The sequence below is a fragment of the Lepus europaeus genome, chromosome 15 (assembly GCF_033115175.1).
Source record: "Lepus europaeus isolate LE1 chromosome 15, mLepTim1.pri, whole genome shotgun sequence".
NCBI lineage: Eukaryota > Metazoa > Chordata > Mammalia > Lagomorpha > Leporidae > Lepus > Lepus europaeus.
This window is the reverse complement of record NC_084841.1, coordinates 91105934-91121671: the sequence shown is the minus strand read 5'-3', so window position 1 is coordinate 91121671 and position 15738 is coordinate 91105934. Positions and strand designations below refer to the sequence as shown.

General features: G+C 50.5%; 1 protein-coding gene across 1 annotated transcript in view; it reads right to left on the bottom strand.

Annotated features, from left to right (window-relative positions):
* ACOT12 (acyl-CoA thioesterase 12) overlaps positions 1-15738 on the bottom strand; it is a 44924-nt gene that overhangs the window by 15784 nt on the left and 13402 nt on the right. Inside the window, exons 4-7 of the mRNA XM_062212482.1 lie at positions 14662-14763; positions 10632-10767; positions 1486-1642; positions 382-501 (exon numbers count right to left, since the gene is read on the bottom strand). Of these exons, the coding sequence (XP_062068466.1) occupies positions 382-501; positions 1486-1642; positions 10632-10767; positions 14662-14763 (515 nt within the window). The remainder of the gene's footprint in view (positions 1-381; positions 502-1485; positions 1643-10631; positions 10768-14661; positions 14764-15738) is intronic.

Below are 15738 nucleotides of genomic sequence, written 5' to 3'. Positions count from 1 at the left end.
GTGGTTTGGACTTTGTGGCAGTGAGTACCGGGCCCATGGTGGGTCAGTTGATGGCACTGTCACTGGGGCACTCTGGAGGGCAGGAAACAGAGTTAAACACGATGCCAGGACCACAGGCACACACCAGGGTCACCCTGGGCCACACAACTGCCCTAAGACCCTAGGAGACCAACGTCCCTGTCAGTCGCTATGTGCTCAGTGGGAGGACACCGACTTCACACGTGTGCCCTCAGATTTTAAAGACGGAATGAAATTTCAAAAAAAAATTAGACGTAACTTGGTCCTTTTAATCCCCTTATTTACCTCCAGATTTAAACAAAATGAACAACTATGTGTGTGCAAGCCTGAGTCAGCGCCCAGGAGCCTGGGAGCATGCTTTACCACGTCTGAAAGGTGTTGTTGACAATGGCATTGAAGACAAGCCGGTCTCCAACTGTGGACGGGCCCCGGAACTTGAACATATCCACGGACTTGAGGATGGGGTGCGCATGACACAGGCGGCTGAGGGAGACAAGAAACAAAGCACTCATTCCCTGCAGAGCCCCGGGAGCACTGAGGCAGAGCCGACGCGGCGGGCAAGTTCTTGGCCCATTTTCTGCACAAAACCTCTCTTCTAACTCGAGTGAGATAGGTAACTGGATTCTGTGTGCTCACAGTGACTCTGCACACAAACCGCACACCTTCAGGGAAGCACGTGTCCATGAGACGTGGGGTCTTTCCTGAGATACTGGTACTTCTGCTCCTGGGCTAACAGACTGCTCTTGTCTGTCCCCGATGGAAGTCCCTCTGAAAAACAAGCCAGTGCCTTCTGTCCTGGTTATGTTTGTCCGACAGCCTGTGACTGCTCTCCCAGGGCTCTGTACGCCCGGTAGCAGTGGGGAACAGCTGCCAGCAGGTGCAGCTCACCGCCACTCGTTAGCTTCACAGTTAGCTGACTTCACCACACACTGAGAGGTGAGCTTTTCACATCTCACAGCATTTCAGAACGTTATTTCCACATTTTAGATAGCTATTCCTTCAGTTAAATAGCTATGCCAACACTATGCGAGCCGACTGTACCACAGCTAAGTTATATGGTACGTCTTGATGACAGAACATGTCTGAGAGCTGCACTGTCATTAGGAGGGACAATCTCATTTTTAAAACAAGGCTTCTCATATTGTGCACAACTCAGAAAGGATAACTACATGTTTCTAACTACAGGCATATCTGTAGATGTCACAAGGTCAGTATTCAGAATTCAGAATACAGATTCCAAACTCCTGTTTCATTTTCACTTTTGAGTGAAGAAATTAACATTGACCTTTGAACCAAGGACGGATTAATCCTAAGGCAAGCAACCAAGTGACTATAACTTCCTCGTTTTGGTAGGAGGCGCCCTTTCCTCAGCCCGTGGTCCCTTGACCCCCAGCTGGCCCAGCGCATCCCTGACTTTGTTTTCTCCCCACTGGTCCTAGAGCAGCAAGCGGAGGTCAGAGCAGGAACCTTGCAGAAACAGCAGCCACGGTCTCCATCCAGGCCATGATCTGGCCGCCAAATGTGTTTCCGTGGTGGTTTGCGTGGGGCGGGAGGACAAGTTCAACGCTCTGAGCAGAGGTGCCCTTGGTGGACACTGTCCCTTCCTCTTCAGCAGAAACTGGATCTGAAAGTACAAAATGGTAGTGACAGGGGGGTCCACTGAGGGCCCATCCTCCTCCCTAGCAACACACCAAACGCTGGGACTTCTGTTCCCAAAAACTTAAAGCTGAGTACTGTGGAGTGATGGTCATCCAAACAGCGGGTTTCTGCAGTGAATTGGGCTAAGAGAATAGATCAGAAAGGGCCTTTAGGAGAGCGAGTTCCAACCATCTAACAAGTTCATCAGAATCCTGATGGACAGAATGGTTACATGTGGACTTGCGCTGTTTGAGTGGTAGAAGGGCAGGTCAGGAGAGGAGTTGTCAGGAATTACGAAGGTGACGGGTATGTCCTTGTGTTGACGCTGTGTTCATGGGTGAAGAGTGATGTCAACACTTGCCAAATTGCATGCTTTAAATATGAGACATTTGTCATGTGCCAATTACACCTCAATAAAGTGGCTAAGAGTAAAGGAATCAGAGCCCCGAAAGGGCACAGACACCAAGAGACCGGTGCGCTGTAGACTTCAGCAGGCGAACATGGACGGCTTCCTGGGGAAGCTGTCTGGTGACAGACTGGGTTGGAAGCAGGAAAGACAGCATCCACAGCATTTCTCAAAGCCTCCTGTTTGCCCGGAATCCTGTTTGCTTCATTTACGGACAAATTGGTTTTTACTCTCGACAATGGAGAAATCATTCTCTGGCTGCAAAGCAGTGAAATGCACTCGGTTATGCCTCCTGCCTCTCTGAGGGGAGACACCAGCCAGCCTGCCGTCTCCTGTGCTCTCAGGGGACGTGGGGGAAGACGTACGCGTCAGAAACAGAGCTGCGCGTGCTACGTGAAAGTGCAGCTGTGCCCAGCTCCTGCTCCAACGACAGCTGACCAGGGCCTGGGCAGTCATTCCTGGCACAAGCCCATCTAGGTACGCATAAGAAGTATGGCTACAGATCTCTAATGCCACTTGCTAACAGAAATTCTGTTATTCAGTTTGAGAGGAGACAGATTAATTTTCCATCTGCTATAACAGTTAGGGCTGGGCTAGCCAAAGTCAGGAGCCAGGAACTCAATGCAGGCCTCCCATGTGGGAGGCAGGGACCCAACACCTGAGCTGCCTCCTAGGGTGCTCGTCAGCAGGCAGCTTGAGCAGAGCCAGACCTTGGAGCCTAGGGACTTTGCTAAGGATGTGGTCTTCCAAGTGGCGTCTCTACTGCTGTGAAAATGTCTGCCTCCAGTGGAATTTTTAGATTTGCAATTAGATCACCCCATTGCGCATCTGTTCCCTGACTTAAAACAGGTTGGAAGCAGCCCACTGTTCCAGAATAAAACCCCACATCCTGCTGTGGCCTCAAGTCCCTCGTCCTGTCCGACTTCCGCTTCCCTCTCCAGCCCTGTTGGTCTGAATGCCACTACCACCACCACCAACCTCACCATATCCTCCCACTGTCTCTGCACCAGTCACGCGGGTCTTTCCCCAGTGGTTCCAAGGGAGTGCTGTCTTCAACACCATGGCACTTGCACATGTCCCCTCTGCCTGCGGCAGTCCCCTCTGGCCAGCACCACCACCCCTCCCACTCCCAGTCATCCTGACGCCCCCAGTCCCCCACAGACCTCTATTGTAAAGCTCTAGTTGTATGCTTGTTTGTGTGGGCATCGATTATCTGACTCACTAGAGCCTACGCTCTTTGGGGCAGGAACTAGGAAATGTTTTTAATGTTCATTCCTGAACTTGGGTCTTCAACAAGTATTTGTGGAATGAATACATGAGTGAACTAACTCCACTCCACATTCATGGTGCTTACCCTTGATGGAATAATGCTAAGTAAAGAAATGCAGGGTTGTGCTGTGATGTTTGTTTCACTGTGCTAAGTGAACTGCTGTCTCCATTGTGACTAACAGGACTGCACTCTGAGCTTTCCTTAGAAGTCACGGTGGCTGAGCCAACGGCGGGCCGACGGCAAGGAGGCCGTTACTTCTCACCGCTGGCAACCACAGCGACGACGGCGTGCCCACCCGCAGATGAGGGCCTGGGTCCAGCACCGCTTTCTCCAAGGCTGCCAACTGACACGCCTAGAGTCTTCAGACTCCCATCGCAGGCACAGCTTGCTGGGATCCCACTCTGCGAGATTTCACCAGGCTCTGCTGGGGTGAAAAGCCCTCTGTGGGCGGCCTGGCGGTATCTGGACCATCGAGCACCACCCTAAGGGGCCCGCTGCCTGGCCACACAGACACCTGCCTTCATAGACATACTGGCTCATTACCAGCACTTTGCACTCAAGTAATTTCCTTTTACATATTTTCCCCATCCTTTCATGTATTCCTTTTGTTTGTTTTCACTTGTTCTGTTGTTTTGTGTGTGTGTGGGGGGTTTGGCTTGCAATAAAAAATTAACTTGGCACTATCTTTGTCTCATCTGACTTGCCATTTCGTTAAAGGACTAAAGGTCTTGCTCCTCTCGGAAAAACAATAATCTTCACCGTTGAAGTTGTCACCAGGTGCTGGGGACACTGGGCCATCTTGGCTGGCCCAGCACAACTTGTATCACCTTCCCCTGGGGCCCGCTGTCGCTGAGAGCTCCCGTTCCTCATCTTTTTTGTTTAAATAGTGTCACTAGACACTCAACTTCCTGGTTTAGTTGGTGGAAAACTATCTCATGCTGGTTACAGCTGAGAATCCCTAATCCAAAAGCTGGAAATACAAAATGCTCCGCACTCGGGAACTTTCTGAGGGCTGACAGAACGCCACAGCTGACTTCTCCTAGTGGGTCACAGATAAAATACAGGTGCACTAAGCATACTGGATAAAACAGCCTGCAGGCTGTGTATACGAGGTGTGCGTAAAACATACACGGATGTCGTGGTGAGACTTGTGCCCCACACCCCTCCCTGTGTATATGCAGATAGTCTAAAACCTGAAACACTGTTAACCACAACCATTCCAGGTAAGACTTGATCTTTAATTGCACATCTCTTGTGACTAATGACTTCTGACATCTTTCTGTGGGTTTGGTAAGCATTCTTGTCACCCCTAACGAATGTCCCTCTGTGTCATTTGCTTGTCATTTGCTGCTCTCCTACTTCGGAGTGGCTATGCGTTCAGCTCCGCACTGTCTATGTCCCCTAACCTCTCTCAGCTCTTTGCCATGTTTTTGCCTATCAGGATTTACTCTAGATAACTATCTTTTCTGCTGTTAACTTCACTGTGTTTTAAATTTTAATAAGTATATATTCTTTGTAGGAATTCTCTTTGCTTCTTTGTCCATCCTTCAAGGTCATTTTTGTTGTCCTGCATCATACTTTTGGTACTCTTTTATTTCTAAAACACATTAACATTCTTACTTTCTATTCTTCATACGGTAAATTCAACACCTGCTATCTTTGTGGGCCTCTCCAGATCTTGAGTGTGTGGTATCTCTTGTACACCTCAGCGCCTTATTAACTCTCGCCTTTCATGTTCTTTGACTAGGAGCTCACATCGCTTGGATCCTTCAGTGAAAATTCTTGGGGTCTGGGATTACATTTCCCCATGAGGAAACTGCATTGGCTGCTGCTGCTCCCGGGGGTCCAACAACACGGGGCCACCCTGCACGAACTGAAGCTCACTGAGTCCACTTCAGTGCAAACAGACCAGGTGATTCCAACACCAAATCCACAGGAGGGTGCACTTGTGACACAATCCTCAAGCGGAAACTTCTTTCCCCTTCTGGGCTAAGGCCGAGACAGGAAAGCATCCCTACCACAGCTCTCTGGAGAGCGGGGCTTTTCTAGCTGACTCACTGAGAGCATCATTTTTGAAGGCCACAGCTGCACAGGAGGGTCTCTGACCCAACCACCCACTCAGCACAGGGCCCCGGCTTTGCTGGGCACAGTTCTGCTAAACACAAGCGCTGCTCCTCAGTCCCAGGTCCTCCAGGCAGTCGCCAGAGTCAGCCCAGCCCTACTCTGCCGCACTGGTGCCTCCCGGGCATTTCTGGACTTCAAGGTTTTCCCTTCTTTTTCTGACTGCTCAGTTCTGTTTACAAAGGCGTCTGGAAACGTTTGCTAGAATTATGGTTTTCCCAAACGTGAAGGCCAATACATTATTATAATCCACACTGGCTTACTTCCTAAAGTGATCTTAGAAAGAATGCAAAACCGTAACCCCCTCCATATACTCTCTCTTCTTTTTACTGAATTAAATGCACAATGATCCAAAAACTAAACTAGCATTGATATTTGTCTGGCAAAAATCAGATACTCAAATGGCACATTTTGTACAAAATAATATGATACAAACTGTCTCTAAAATATATTGCTAAATGAAAACACTCAAAGCCTGTAACTGGGGGAACGCTGCTACACTATGTGTTGGCATAGTGCGTGTGTGTGCACATGTGTGTGTAAGAATATTGTCTGTGGAAACTGTGTGACTGCAGACTGAGATGGGAGGCATAACTTTTACCCTGTGCATAGACTATCAATTTAATAATAATTTTAAAATAATTTTAAGATAAAAAAACCTGAGAAGGTCTTAAATAAGCGTAGAAGGCAGCCCCTTTTATGAGTCATAATTCTAAAGAAAAAGCCACTCACTCACATCCCACGAAGACTTTTACAGCACACCTGGGGCCATGGAAGCAGCTTCCAGGTCGCACTGTACTGCACAGCTATCAGCCATGCCGCGTTTGCAGAAATACCCTGGGTGGGGGTGACTTTGGTGCAGAGTATGCCTATTTGCAGGTAATTGCTAACTAAAGGTAAAATAGGGTTTCCCATTCAGAAAGCAGTTCTGGCTCCCAGCTCTGCTCTGGGTTGAGTACAGTAAACAGAACTGACCCTTCCTGCGGGTTGTGCCCGGCCAAGCTCAACGCCTGTACTTTGGATGTCCTGAAAGCATTGTGTCATCAGCCTGTTTGGGCAACTTGACTTTCATCCCACATCTTAGGTCAGGATCTTTCACCTGAAACCAGGTCATTGCAGCCCGTTTTCTTTCTGCAGATTCAGAAACAACCACCCGGGAGAATGCTCTCAGGATCTATACTGAAAACGCTTCCGATGTAGGTTTTCCCTATACACCATGCTTCCGAACAACACAGCAGTACAGAGCACACCCAGAAATGTCTTCCTTCTACCAAATCCCATCTCATCATTTGCTCTTCCCTTCCAAAAGTGTATAACCTAATTCCAGTTTCTCTCTGTTCCAACAATACTCACTGCCATCACCCAACACTTAGGAAACCGTTTAATCTTTCACGTCTGATGTTTCAGCCAATGTAGAAGCCTGAATTTCCAACAACATGGGTCAGTAAGAGAGCTGAACATATCTGGCCAGTGAAAAGCAAGCTCCTTCAGAACCAAGGGTATCAGGCAGCTGAACCACACACCACAGCAACTAGAAGTGTCAGGTCTAACCCTTCCACTCTGTCACAGGAACTGCTTTTAAGCGCTTAGATACATTTGGGGGTCTGGGGTTTAGTACAATTTTCAAAAAGAACAAACCAATGGAGTTAGATTAAAATTACATTTTGTGCTAAGGATTGTAGAATAATCTATATTAAGGAAGATTAAATAGAATATTGATAAAAGCAGAGTTTAAAAAGTTTAAAAGGACTGGCATTGTGACACAGTGGGTTACCCCGTGGCCCACGCTGCTGACATCCCATACGGGTGCTCCTCCTGCAACCCAGCTTGCCGCTAATGTGCCTGGGAAAGCAGCAGAAGATGGCCCAAGTGCCTGCCACGTGGGAGACCTGGATGAAGCTTCTGGCTCCGGGCTTCAGCCTGGCCCAGCCATGGCCATTGTAGCCATTTGAGGAGTGAACCCAACCAGCAGATGGAAGATCTCTTTCTTGCTCAGTCTCTCCCTTTCTGCTTTTCAGATAAATATGCCTTTAAAATACAAACCAAAATGTCTACAGATCTAAAGTGAGCCAGGCCTGTGGCCGTGACGTGGACAACCTGACACGGAGCTGGAACCACGCCTCGCTCATTGAATGCAGACTGTGTATGTCAGCAGCTGACTTAGAAGCCTCCAGTGCCAAGTGTGCCCTCTGTGTGTGGCATCACACTGTCTGTGCTGCTTCTGTCTACTGGTACACCTTGTACACACAGCCAGCGAGTTCACCCGGCTCACAGGGTCAAGGGCATGGAGAAGGCTCCAGTCACCGCCCTCCTGAGCACTCCCAAACGGACTCACCCCTCCACGTCAGGCCGGAGCAGCAAGCCCCTCGCTCCTCCCAGGACAGACACATAGCAACTTGCAAGGCTCAGAGCACGGGTCTGACGTCCCTCCCAGACTCTCGCCCCCAGCCCCAGCCCCTGGGAGCCAGGCCACACTTCCCCTGTCTGAAAAGGAGCACCCTGTGCCCTGGAGGGCCCCTCTGTCTCCAAGCCGTCTCTCATCCTTCACAGCCATGTTCCTTCCAAGTACGGCCTTCTGACAGGTGCACCAGCTCCTCCTGTGGGCAGGCACCTCTCCAGCGACAGTGAGATAGCACCTTCTATGTGCCCCACGCAGGGCCCACAGAGCTACTCTATGGGGGGCCTCCAAAACGCTTGTGGCACATCTTTCAGTCCCACTTTCCCATGAACTTCTGGAGGCACCCGTCCATGACCTCATTTCATTCTCATGCCAACCTACTACAGAAACGCCCTCATTAGTGCGGCTTTACACTGGCCATTTTGAGTGTTTTGCTTTCACCTTGCCTCAGTGAGCTCAGAAGAGCAAAGGCAGAGGTCTTGGTTACAGGCAGCGAGAATTGTGAACAAGAAAACAGAAAGAGTGACTTCAGACTGGCCAGGGCCCACCAGCTGCAGGACCCAAGCTCAGGTGTAAATGAGCCACTGGGGGACTATCTCTGGGTGGTGGCTGTGGGTGAGTGGTGGACAGAGGCCCTGCTCTCTGTGAGGTCAGTTCTCGAAACCAGGAAGGAGCAGGCCCCACCGTGATGCCCCGAGTGCTGGAAAACACCCTGTGAGAATGGCGTTCCTGCCAAATGCCAATGCTACTTCCCACTGGTGTAGAGAACACCTAGTGGCTTATTTCAACCTTTTTCCTAAAGTCAAGTAGTACAGTTTTAATGAGGTGGAAGGCTTTTTAAAAAATATAAGGGGCCAGTTTTGTGGTGTAACAGGCTGAGCTGGGACCTGTGATACCAGCATCTGATAGGGTGCTCATTCATGTCCCAGCTTCTCCGTGTTGGATCCTGCTCTCTGGATCAGAAAGCACTGGAAGATGGACCCAGTGTCTGGGCCCTTGCCACCCACATGGATGGCCTGGATGAAGCTCCAGGATCCTGGCTTCAGTCTGGCCCAGCCCTGGTCATTGCAGCCACTTGGGGAGTGAGCCAGTGGATGGGGCATCTCTTTCTGTCTTTCCTTTCTCTGTAACTCTGTTTTTCAAATGAAATATTTTTAAAAAGACAATAAAACTAAAATTAGAAGAATAATAATTGTGTGAAAAGGCAGGCTGTTGAGATCAGAGTAAAAGCACTTGCTCTTAATAGCTGTGTCAGATGGCCAGCACTGTGGCTTAACAGGCTAATCCTCCACCTTGCGGCGCCGGCACACCAGGTTCTAGTCCCGGTTGGGGCACTGGATTCTATCCCGGTTGCCCCTCTTCCAGGCCAGCTCTCTGCTATGGCCTGGGAAGGCAGTGGATGGCCCAAGTCCTGGGGCTCTGCACCTGCATGGGAGACCAGGAGAAGCACCTGGCTCCTGGCTTTGGATCAGCGTGGTGCGCCGGCCCCAGCGGCCATTGGAGGGTGAACCAACGGCAAAAAGGAAGACCTTTCTCTCTGTCTCTCTCTCTCACTGTCCACTCTGCCTGTCAAAAAAAAAAAAAAATAGCTGTGTCAGATGTCTGAGTCTTCCTAAGACACCTTAGCCATCTGCTTGTTAGCCTGAGTAAGGGTCTGGCCGCCCCTTCCCTCTTCCCCGAGGTGTTCGGGGCTGACTGCCTTGGCTTTGTCTCTGACTGAGGGCTGTCTTGTCTGTCTCAGGGCCGTCCCCCTGCTCTGGCTGCTGCCTTTTCACACAGATTTTGGTACCGAATGGAGACTCACTCTGCTCAACACTGTCATGAGGAGCAGGTCCTCCTTCCGTAAACGTAACCTGGCAATGCTGCTGCCCCTTAAAGCTTGCAAATAAATAGGTTTCCACGCATTCTCCCTCCTTCCTTATTTGACCAGTCATCCTGGGGTCAGCCTGGGGCCAGGGCCCAGTGGTTTTGAGTCTGAGAGATAGAGTTCTAGAGCATCCCTGGTCCCTCTATCTCCAGGTGCTCAAAGCAGAGCTGGTGAACACCTCTCTCCCACCCCAGCCCAGCCCCAGCAATCTCTACAGCTCAGCCCAGGAGTGAGGGTGCTACAGGTGCGTACAGCACCACACCTGTCTTGCCGGGACTCCCTCTTCCCACTTGGCATGCACATCTCCCTCTCAGTCGCCTAAGAACTCACATGTCCTTGGCCTTTGTCTCCCAACTCCGCTTCCTGTGCCTTCCTTCAGTCAAGGGGCCTCAGACTTTCTCTGAGCTGCCCCTGCTCTGCTGGGTGGTGCCCACTCCCCTCCTCCATGGTGCCCCACACCATGGAAGCTGTGGGCCGACACCGGGGCATTCCGCCATTCTTGCCCCACCAGGCCTCAAAGACCTGGAGAAATTAGTGCCTGAGCACTAAGAAAGGGCCCAGGAAAACCCAGGGCTACATGGGAAGTGCCCGGAGAGAGCAGCGGGATCTTGGCTTTTCATTCACTGCCAGCCTCTTTCCCAGCGCCTGGCGCTGCAGCTTCCTCCTCGGCTGAGCCTGTGTGCGCTCAGTCACAGCTGGGAGCCGCCAGCTACCTGTGAAGCCCCATCTCACCCTGGGGAGCCACACTGACTACTCCCCAGTGATTTCCCAGTCCCTCACTGGAACATCCCGCCCCATCCGGTCAGGAGACCTGAGGGGCCAGCCCCCGCCTCCAGCGACAGGTGCGCCCAGCAGGACTGGAGGAAGGGCCTGCTCCCGGGGCCCCAGACGTGCCTGCAGGGGGACGACTGACCATCAGACTTGCCGCTTTCTCTCATCAAGCTGTTAAAAGTGTCTTCGTGCTGCAGCCGAACCTTCCTCCTCTCCGAAGCCAGATTATGTTGCACACGATCCTGCTCCGTGAGAAGCGGGACGGGCTTTAAGTGAATCTGGAGAAAGAAACACACTTGTCTGTCAGAGCAGACACGAGAACGACAAAGCACGACACGAGAACCAAATGATACCATTTTCTAACTCGGGCAAATAGAGTATTTAAGGGACCTAAACACACTGTGTCTAATTCTTTTCTTAAAATACCTATAAATTTAAAAAATCAATAGAGGCTTAATTAGTTCTTCATATAATATTTAAATGCTTTCCTTGTTTGTTTTCCTTGGTTATAATAATTTTCAATAGGATTAAAGAACATAAAATCTTCAAATGAGTGATTGAGGAGAGGGACTTCTGATGCCCCTGAATTGTCTTCAAAAAATGTTTTCAGGGGTGGGTGTTTAGCCTGGCGGTTAAGGTGCGCACTCCACATCAAAGTGCCTGCCCTGCTCTGCTCTTGACTCCAGCTTCCTGCTAATGTAGACCATGGGAGGCAGCAGTGACGGCTCAGGTCCTTGGATCCCTGGCATCTGTGTGGGAGATCTGGCTTGAGTTCCGGGTCCTGGCTCTGGCCCAGCCCTGCCAACTGCAGGCATCTGGGGAATGAACCAGCGGATGGGAGCGCTGTCTCTCAAGGAAATAAATAAATATGTTAAAAAGAAACGCTTTCTATTTTTGCAAAATTAAGACATAAAAGGTTGGAAATAAAGTTGTTCTAGAGAAAGGTATCTTGTGGCAGGGGATACTCCCGGTTTGGAAATTTGATCATCTGATGAAACAGAAAGAATCCATGTGTCAGAGTTTTAGGTGACTCCAGAAACCTGGAAACAGGATGCAACAGAGCCACAAGCCCACGTTCGGGCTGGTGACCCTCCATGTGTGTCGGCAGGGCTCACCCTGCAGGGGACTACAACAGCCCCACGCTTCCTCCCAGGGCCCCTGCAGGCTGGTGCTGCCCCTTGGCTGAGAGAAGGATGGTACTGTGCTGCGTGAGGTCCCAGACTGCCCTGGGTGCTTGTCTGACTTGCTGAGGGCTGTGCAGACTGACAGATGGACAGCACTGGTCAGTTCTCCAGGCAGCCTTGTGTCAGCTGTGCCCTCGGCAGGGTACACAGGACTGGTAAACGAGTGCTTGAAACCAAGGCAACTTGCACCTGTCCTGGATGACTCCGGACCCACAGAGGAAGTGCCTCTGCTGAGACTGCCAAGGACCCTGAAGCTGTCCGCTCCCACTCTGGCGTCTCTCGCTGGCCTGGCCCCAGGCCCCAGGCCCCATGGAGTCCTGGAACAAGCTCACTGCGCACAGAGGTCCAGGGAGCCCTTCAGTTCAAAGCAGCCCCGACTTTTCCTGGCATGCTGTATTCTGTTTATTCTTTTTAAAAAAATTTTTATTTATTTATTTTGACAGGCAGAGTGGACAGTGAGAGAGAGAGACAGAGAGAAAGGTCTTCCTTTGCCGTTGGTTCACCTGCCAATGGCTGCTGCAGCTGGCGCTGCGCTGATCCGAAGCCAGGAGCCAGGTGCTTCTCCTGGTCTCCCATGGGGTGCAGGGCCCAAGCACTTGGGCCATCCTCCACTGCACTCCCTGGCCACAGCAGAGAGCTGGCCTGGAAGAGGAGCAACTGGGACAGAATCTGGCGCCCCGACCGGGACTAGAACCCAGTGTGCCGGCGCCGCAGGTGGAGGATTAGCCTAGTGAGCCACAGCGCCGGCTGCGTGCTGCATTCTGAACAAGAGCGCTACCTGCTGGAAAAGACGGCAGCCTGGGTAAGGGGCTGTGTGACCGATGAGGGCAGCGCTGCAGGGGCCTGACTTCCTCTGCTGGGGGCCAGGCCTCCAGCCTGGGCAGGGACAGGACTGAAGAGGGGCCCTTCCATTCTCCACACAGCCCTGAATTCAGAGCGGGAGGGCTGGGGCTAGAGGGAAACAGTAGGGGGGCTGTGTGGCTGCTGCCCATCACTTGCTTTCAGACACGGGGACTCTCGTTCCCAGCAATCTGAAGACTTGGTCGGCAGGGGAAGGTACTTGGGAAAAACATAAGGGCTGGCGAGACCCGCGTCAAAGCCTGAAGTTCTAGGGAACGTGCGATTCTCGGTCCCCATCCAGCTGCTTGTAACTCAGCAGGTCCCAGGCGTAGCCCAGAAAGCTGAGTTTGAGCTGCACTTCAGTTTGGAAAGCAACACCCTTGGTCTTGGACTTGCTGTGGGTCACATCGAGTGTCAGGCCTGGGGTGAGAGAAGTGCCCAGGGCACAAAACTCTGGCAGGGTGCCCGCCACCCCGCCACCTGCCTGCCTCCCTACCCAGGTGAGGACAGCTGTGCTGCAGCTCTGTTGGGTGTGGGGGAAACATTGCTTTGTCCCAGCTGCTCTGGGACTGGCAGCAGGGCAAGCAACAACACCCTGGGGCAGTGAGAAGATCCTCGTGGCTTCCAGGAGGCTGGGGGCAGCCACCGGACCCAAGTCGGAAGCTGCCTTTGCAATGAAAGATTCAAATTTTCATCAGAACTGTTACATTTGAAAAATGCTTAGACTAAGTGTGGTCCCTTTTCCAGTGACCCTGGAAAGGAGTGCCAAGAAGTTCTACTGAGTAAACCCTCAGCGGCCTGCAGCGGAGATCTGGGCCCTGGCCAGGCGGGCAGCTGGGCACGCACCAGGCAGGGCGTGGCTTAGAAGGGTGCTTTCACCCCAGGTACCCTGAAGCTTATTTTTAAATTCCAGTAACTCAGCAATTCTGACTCCTCTTCAGGAAGAAAGAATGAGGGGATGGTAACATGCAACCACTTCCTACATTTCTCTTGCTTTTTATTTTCAAGTTACATAGCCACAGAAGGAAGAACTAGACCAGTGAGCATCAAGTCTGCACCAGTATGACCCTCAGATCATTTAAAGCCCAGTGGTGGGGCCAGCGCTGCGGTGTTGTGGGTTAAGCTGCCGGCTGTGATGCCATCATTCTATATGGGAGCTGGTTCTGGTCCTGACTGCTCCACTTCCTGTTCAGCTCTCTGCTAATGAGCCTGGGAAAATCACTAGAGAATGGCCCCGGGTGCTTGGGCTCCTGCCACTCACATGGCAGACCCAGATGGAGCTCCTGGCTCCTGGCTTCAGCCTGGCCTGTCTCTGGCTTTTGTGGCCATTTGGGGAATGAACCAGAGGGTAGAAGATCTCTCTCTGTCTCTCCCTCTCTTCCAATAACTCTGCTTTTCAAATAAGTTTAAATCTTTAAAAAACTCAGTTTTTTTCTCTAGAGCACTTAAGCCCATATTATCACAGAATACCTTTTATGATAAATACTGGGGAGTAACAAATCTTAGGACAGTATACGACAACATTTCAAAATATTTACAGGAAAATGAAACTAAAAGATAAACTTACTCTGGTGCAAAATATTTTGAAACTCAGGCATACAGGGAGTCTTTAAAGACTCGTGAAAAAGGTACATGAAAAAACTGCATGAATTTCAAAAAAATTCTGCATCAGTATAAGCTGACCTTTAATCCCATTTTCTGTGAACTCTCTGAAGTGTCCTTGGTACCTCCTACTGAGAAGAAATGTTCTTTTTTCCATAACAGTTCTTTTTTTTTTTTTAGGTTTGTTCATTTATTTGCAAGGTGGAGTTACAGAGAGAGACAGAGACAGAGAGAGAGAGAGAGAGAGAGAGAGAGGAAGACAGAGAGATCTTCCATCCACTGGTTCACTCCCCAAATGGCCACAATTACCAGGGCTGGGCCAGACCGATGCCAGGAGCCAGGAGTTTCTTCTGGGTCTCCCACAAGGGTGCAGGGGCCCAAGCACTCGGGCCATCCTCCACTGCTTTCCCAGGTGCATTAGCAGGGAGCTGGATTGGAAGTGGAGCAGCTGGGATTCGAACTGGTGCCCATCTCATAACAGTTCTGATGCAAGTGTTGCTATGTTCCTGGGCCCCACACTAGATACGTCATCACACAGAAACGTACCTTTTCTTGTCCGAGTGGTTTGGCTACAAATGTGGAGAAAGCCACACTAACAAGTTTTTCAACCCCAGTGAATGTGTCCTGGACTGTGACCTTTATACTGATCTGAAAGGAAAACAAAAATAAATAAATAACTTTCAGTCATCCAGATAAAAGATTAGGCTGCAACACTAAAAAATCAGGGATGTACACCACCACTCGTCTGTTTTTTATAAATTAAACCAGCATTTGCTGGTTGCACTATTCTTTCAAAAGTCTTTTTTTTTTTTTTTTTTTTGACAGGCAGAGTGGACAGTGAGAGAGAGAGACAGAGAGAAAGGTCTTCCTTTACTGTTGGTTCACCCCCCAGTGGCCGCTGCACTGCGCAGATCCAAAGCCAGGAGCCAGGTGCTTCTCCTGGTCTCCCATGGGGTGCAGGGCCCAAGCACTTGGGCCATCCTCCACTGCCTTCCTGGGCCATAGCAGAGAGCTGGCCTGGAAGAGGGGCAGCCGGGATAGAATCTGGTGCCCCGACTCGGGACTAGAACCTGGTGTGCCAGCGCCGCAGGTGGAGGATTAGCCTATTGAGCCGTGGCGCCGACCTCAAAAGTCTTTTAAAAATCTAACAAATAACTTTTTTTTTTTCACTGTGGTAAAAATACTACATGTTCCTGCCATCGAACATTCATGGAATCTGACTAACCAGAGTATATATTACCAGTAATCACCCAGAGATGACAATTACGAAACTTTAGCTGAATTTTCTTCCAGTTTTTATCTACAGAAATGAAAATGTATACACACACACATATGTATGTAAGATCATATTGTAATACTACTCTATATTCCAATTTTTAAAATGCTGGCATTATGTGATAAGTGTTCCATTACTAGAAAATATGCTTTTGAAAACAAGATACTAGCGACTGCCCTACAGGCCATGAGAGGGAGGCACCATTCCTTGCTGTACTACTGGCCTTAGTTTTACGGCCGAGAGGACGTGGGCGGAAGCGCACGTCACCCGTGGCTTTGTTTCCTTGCTGCACGTCTCAGGATTAGAGAGAAGGCAGCTGAGACGCTTTGTGGTGAGGCTACAGTGTA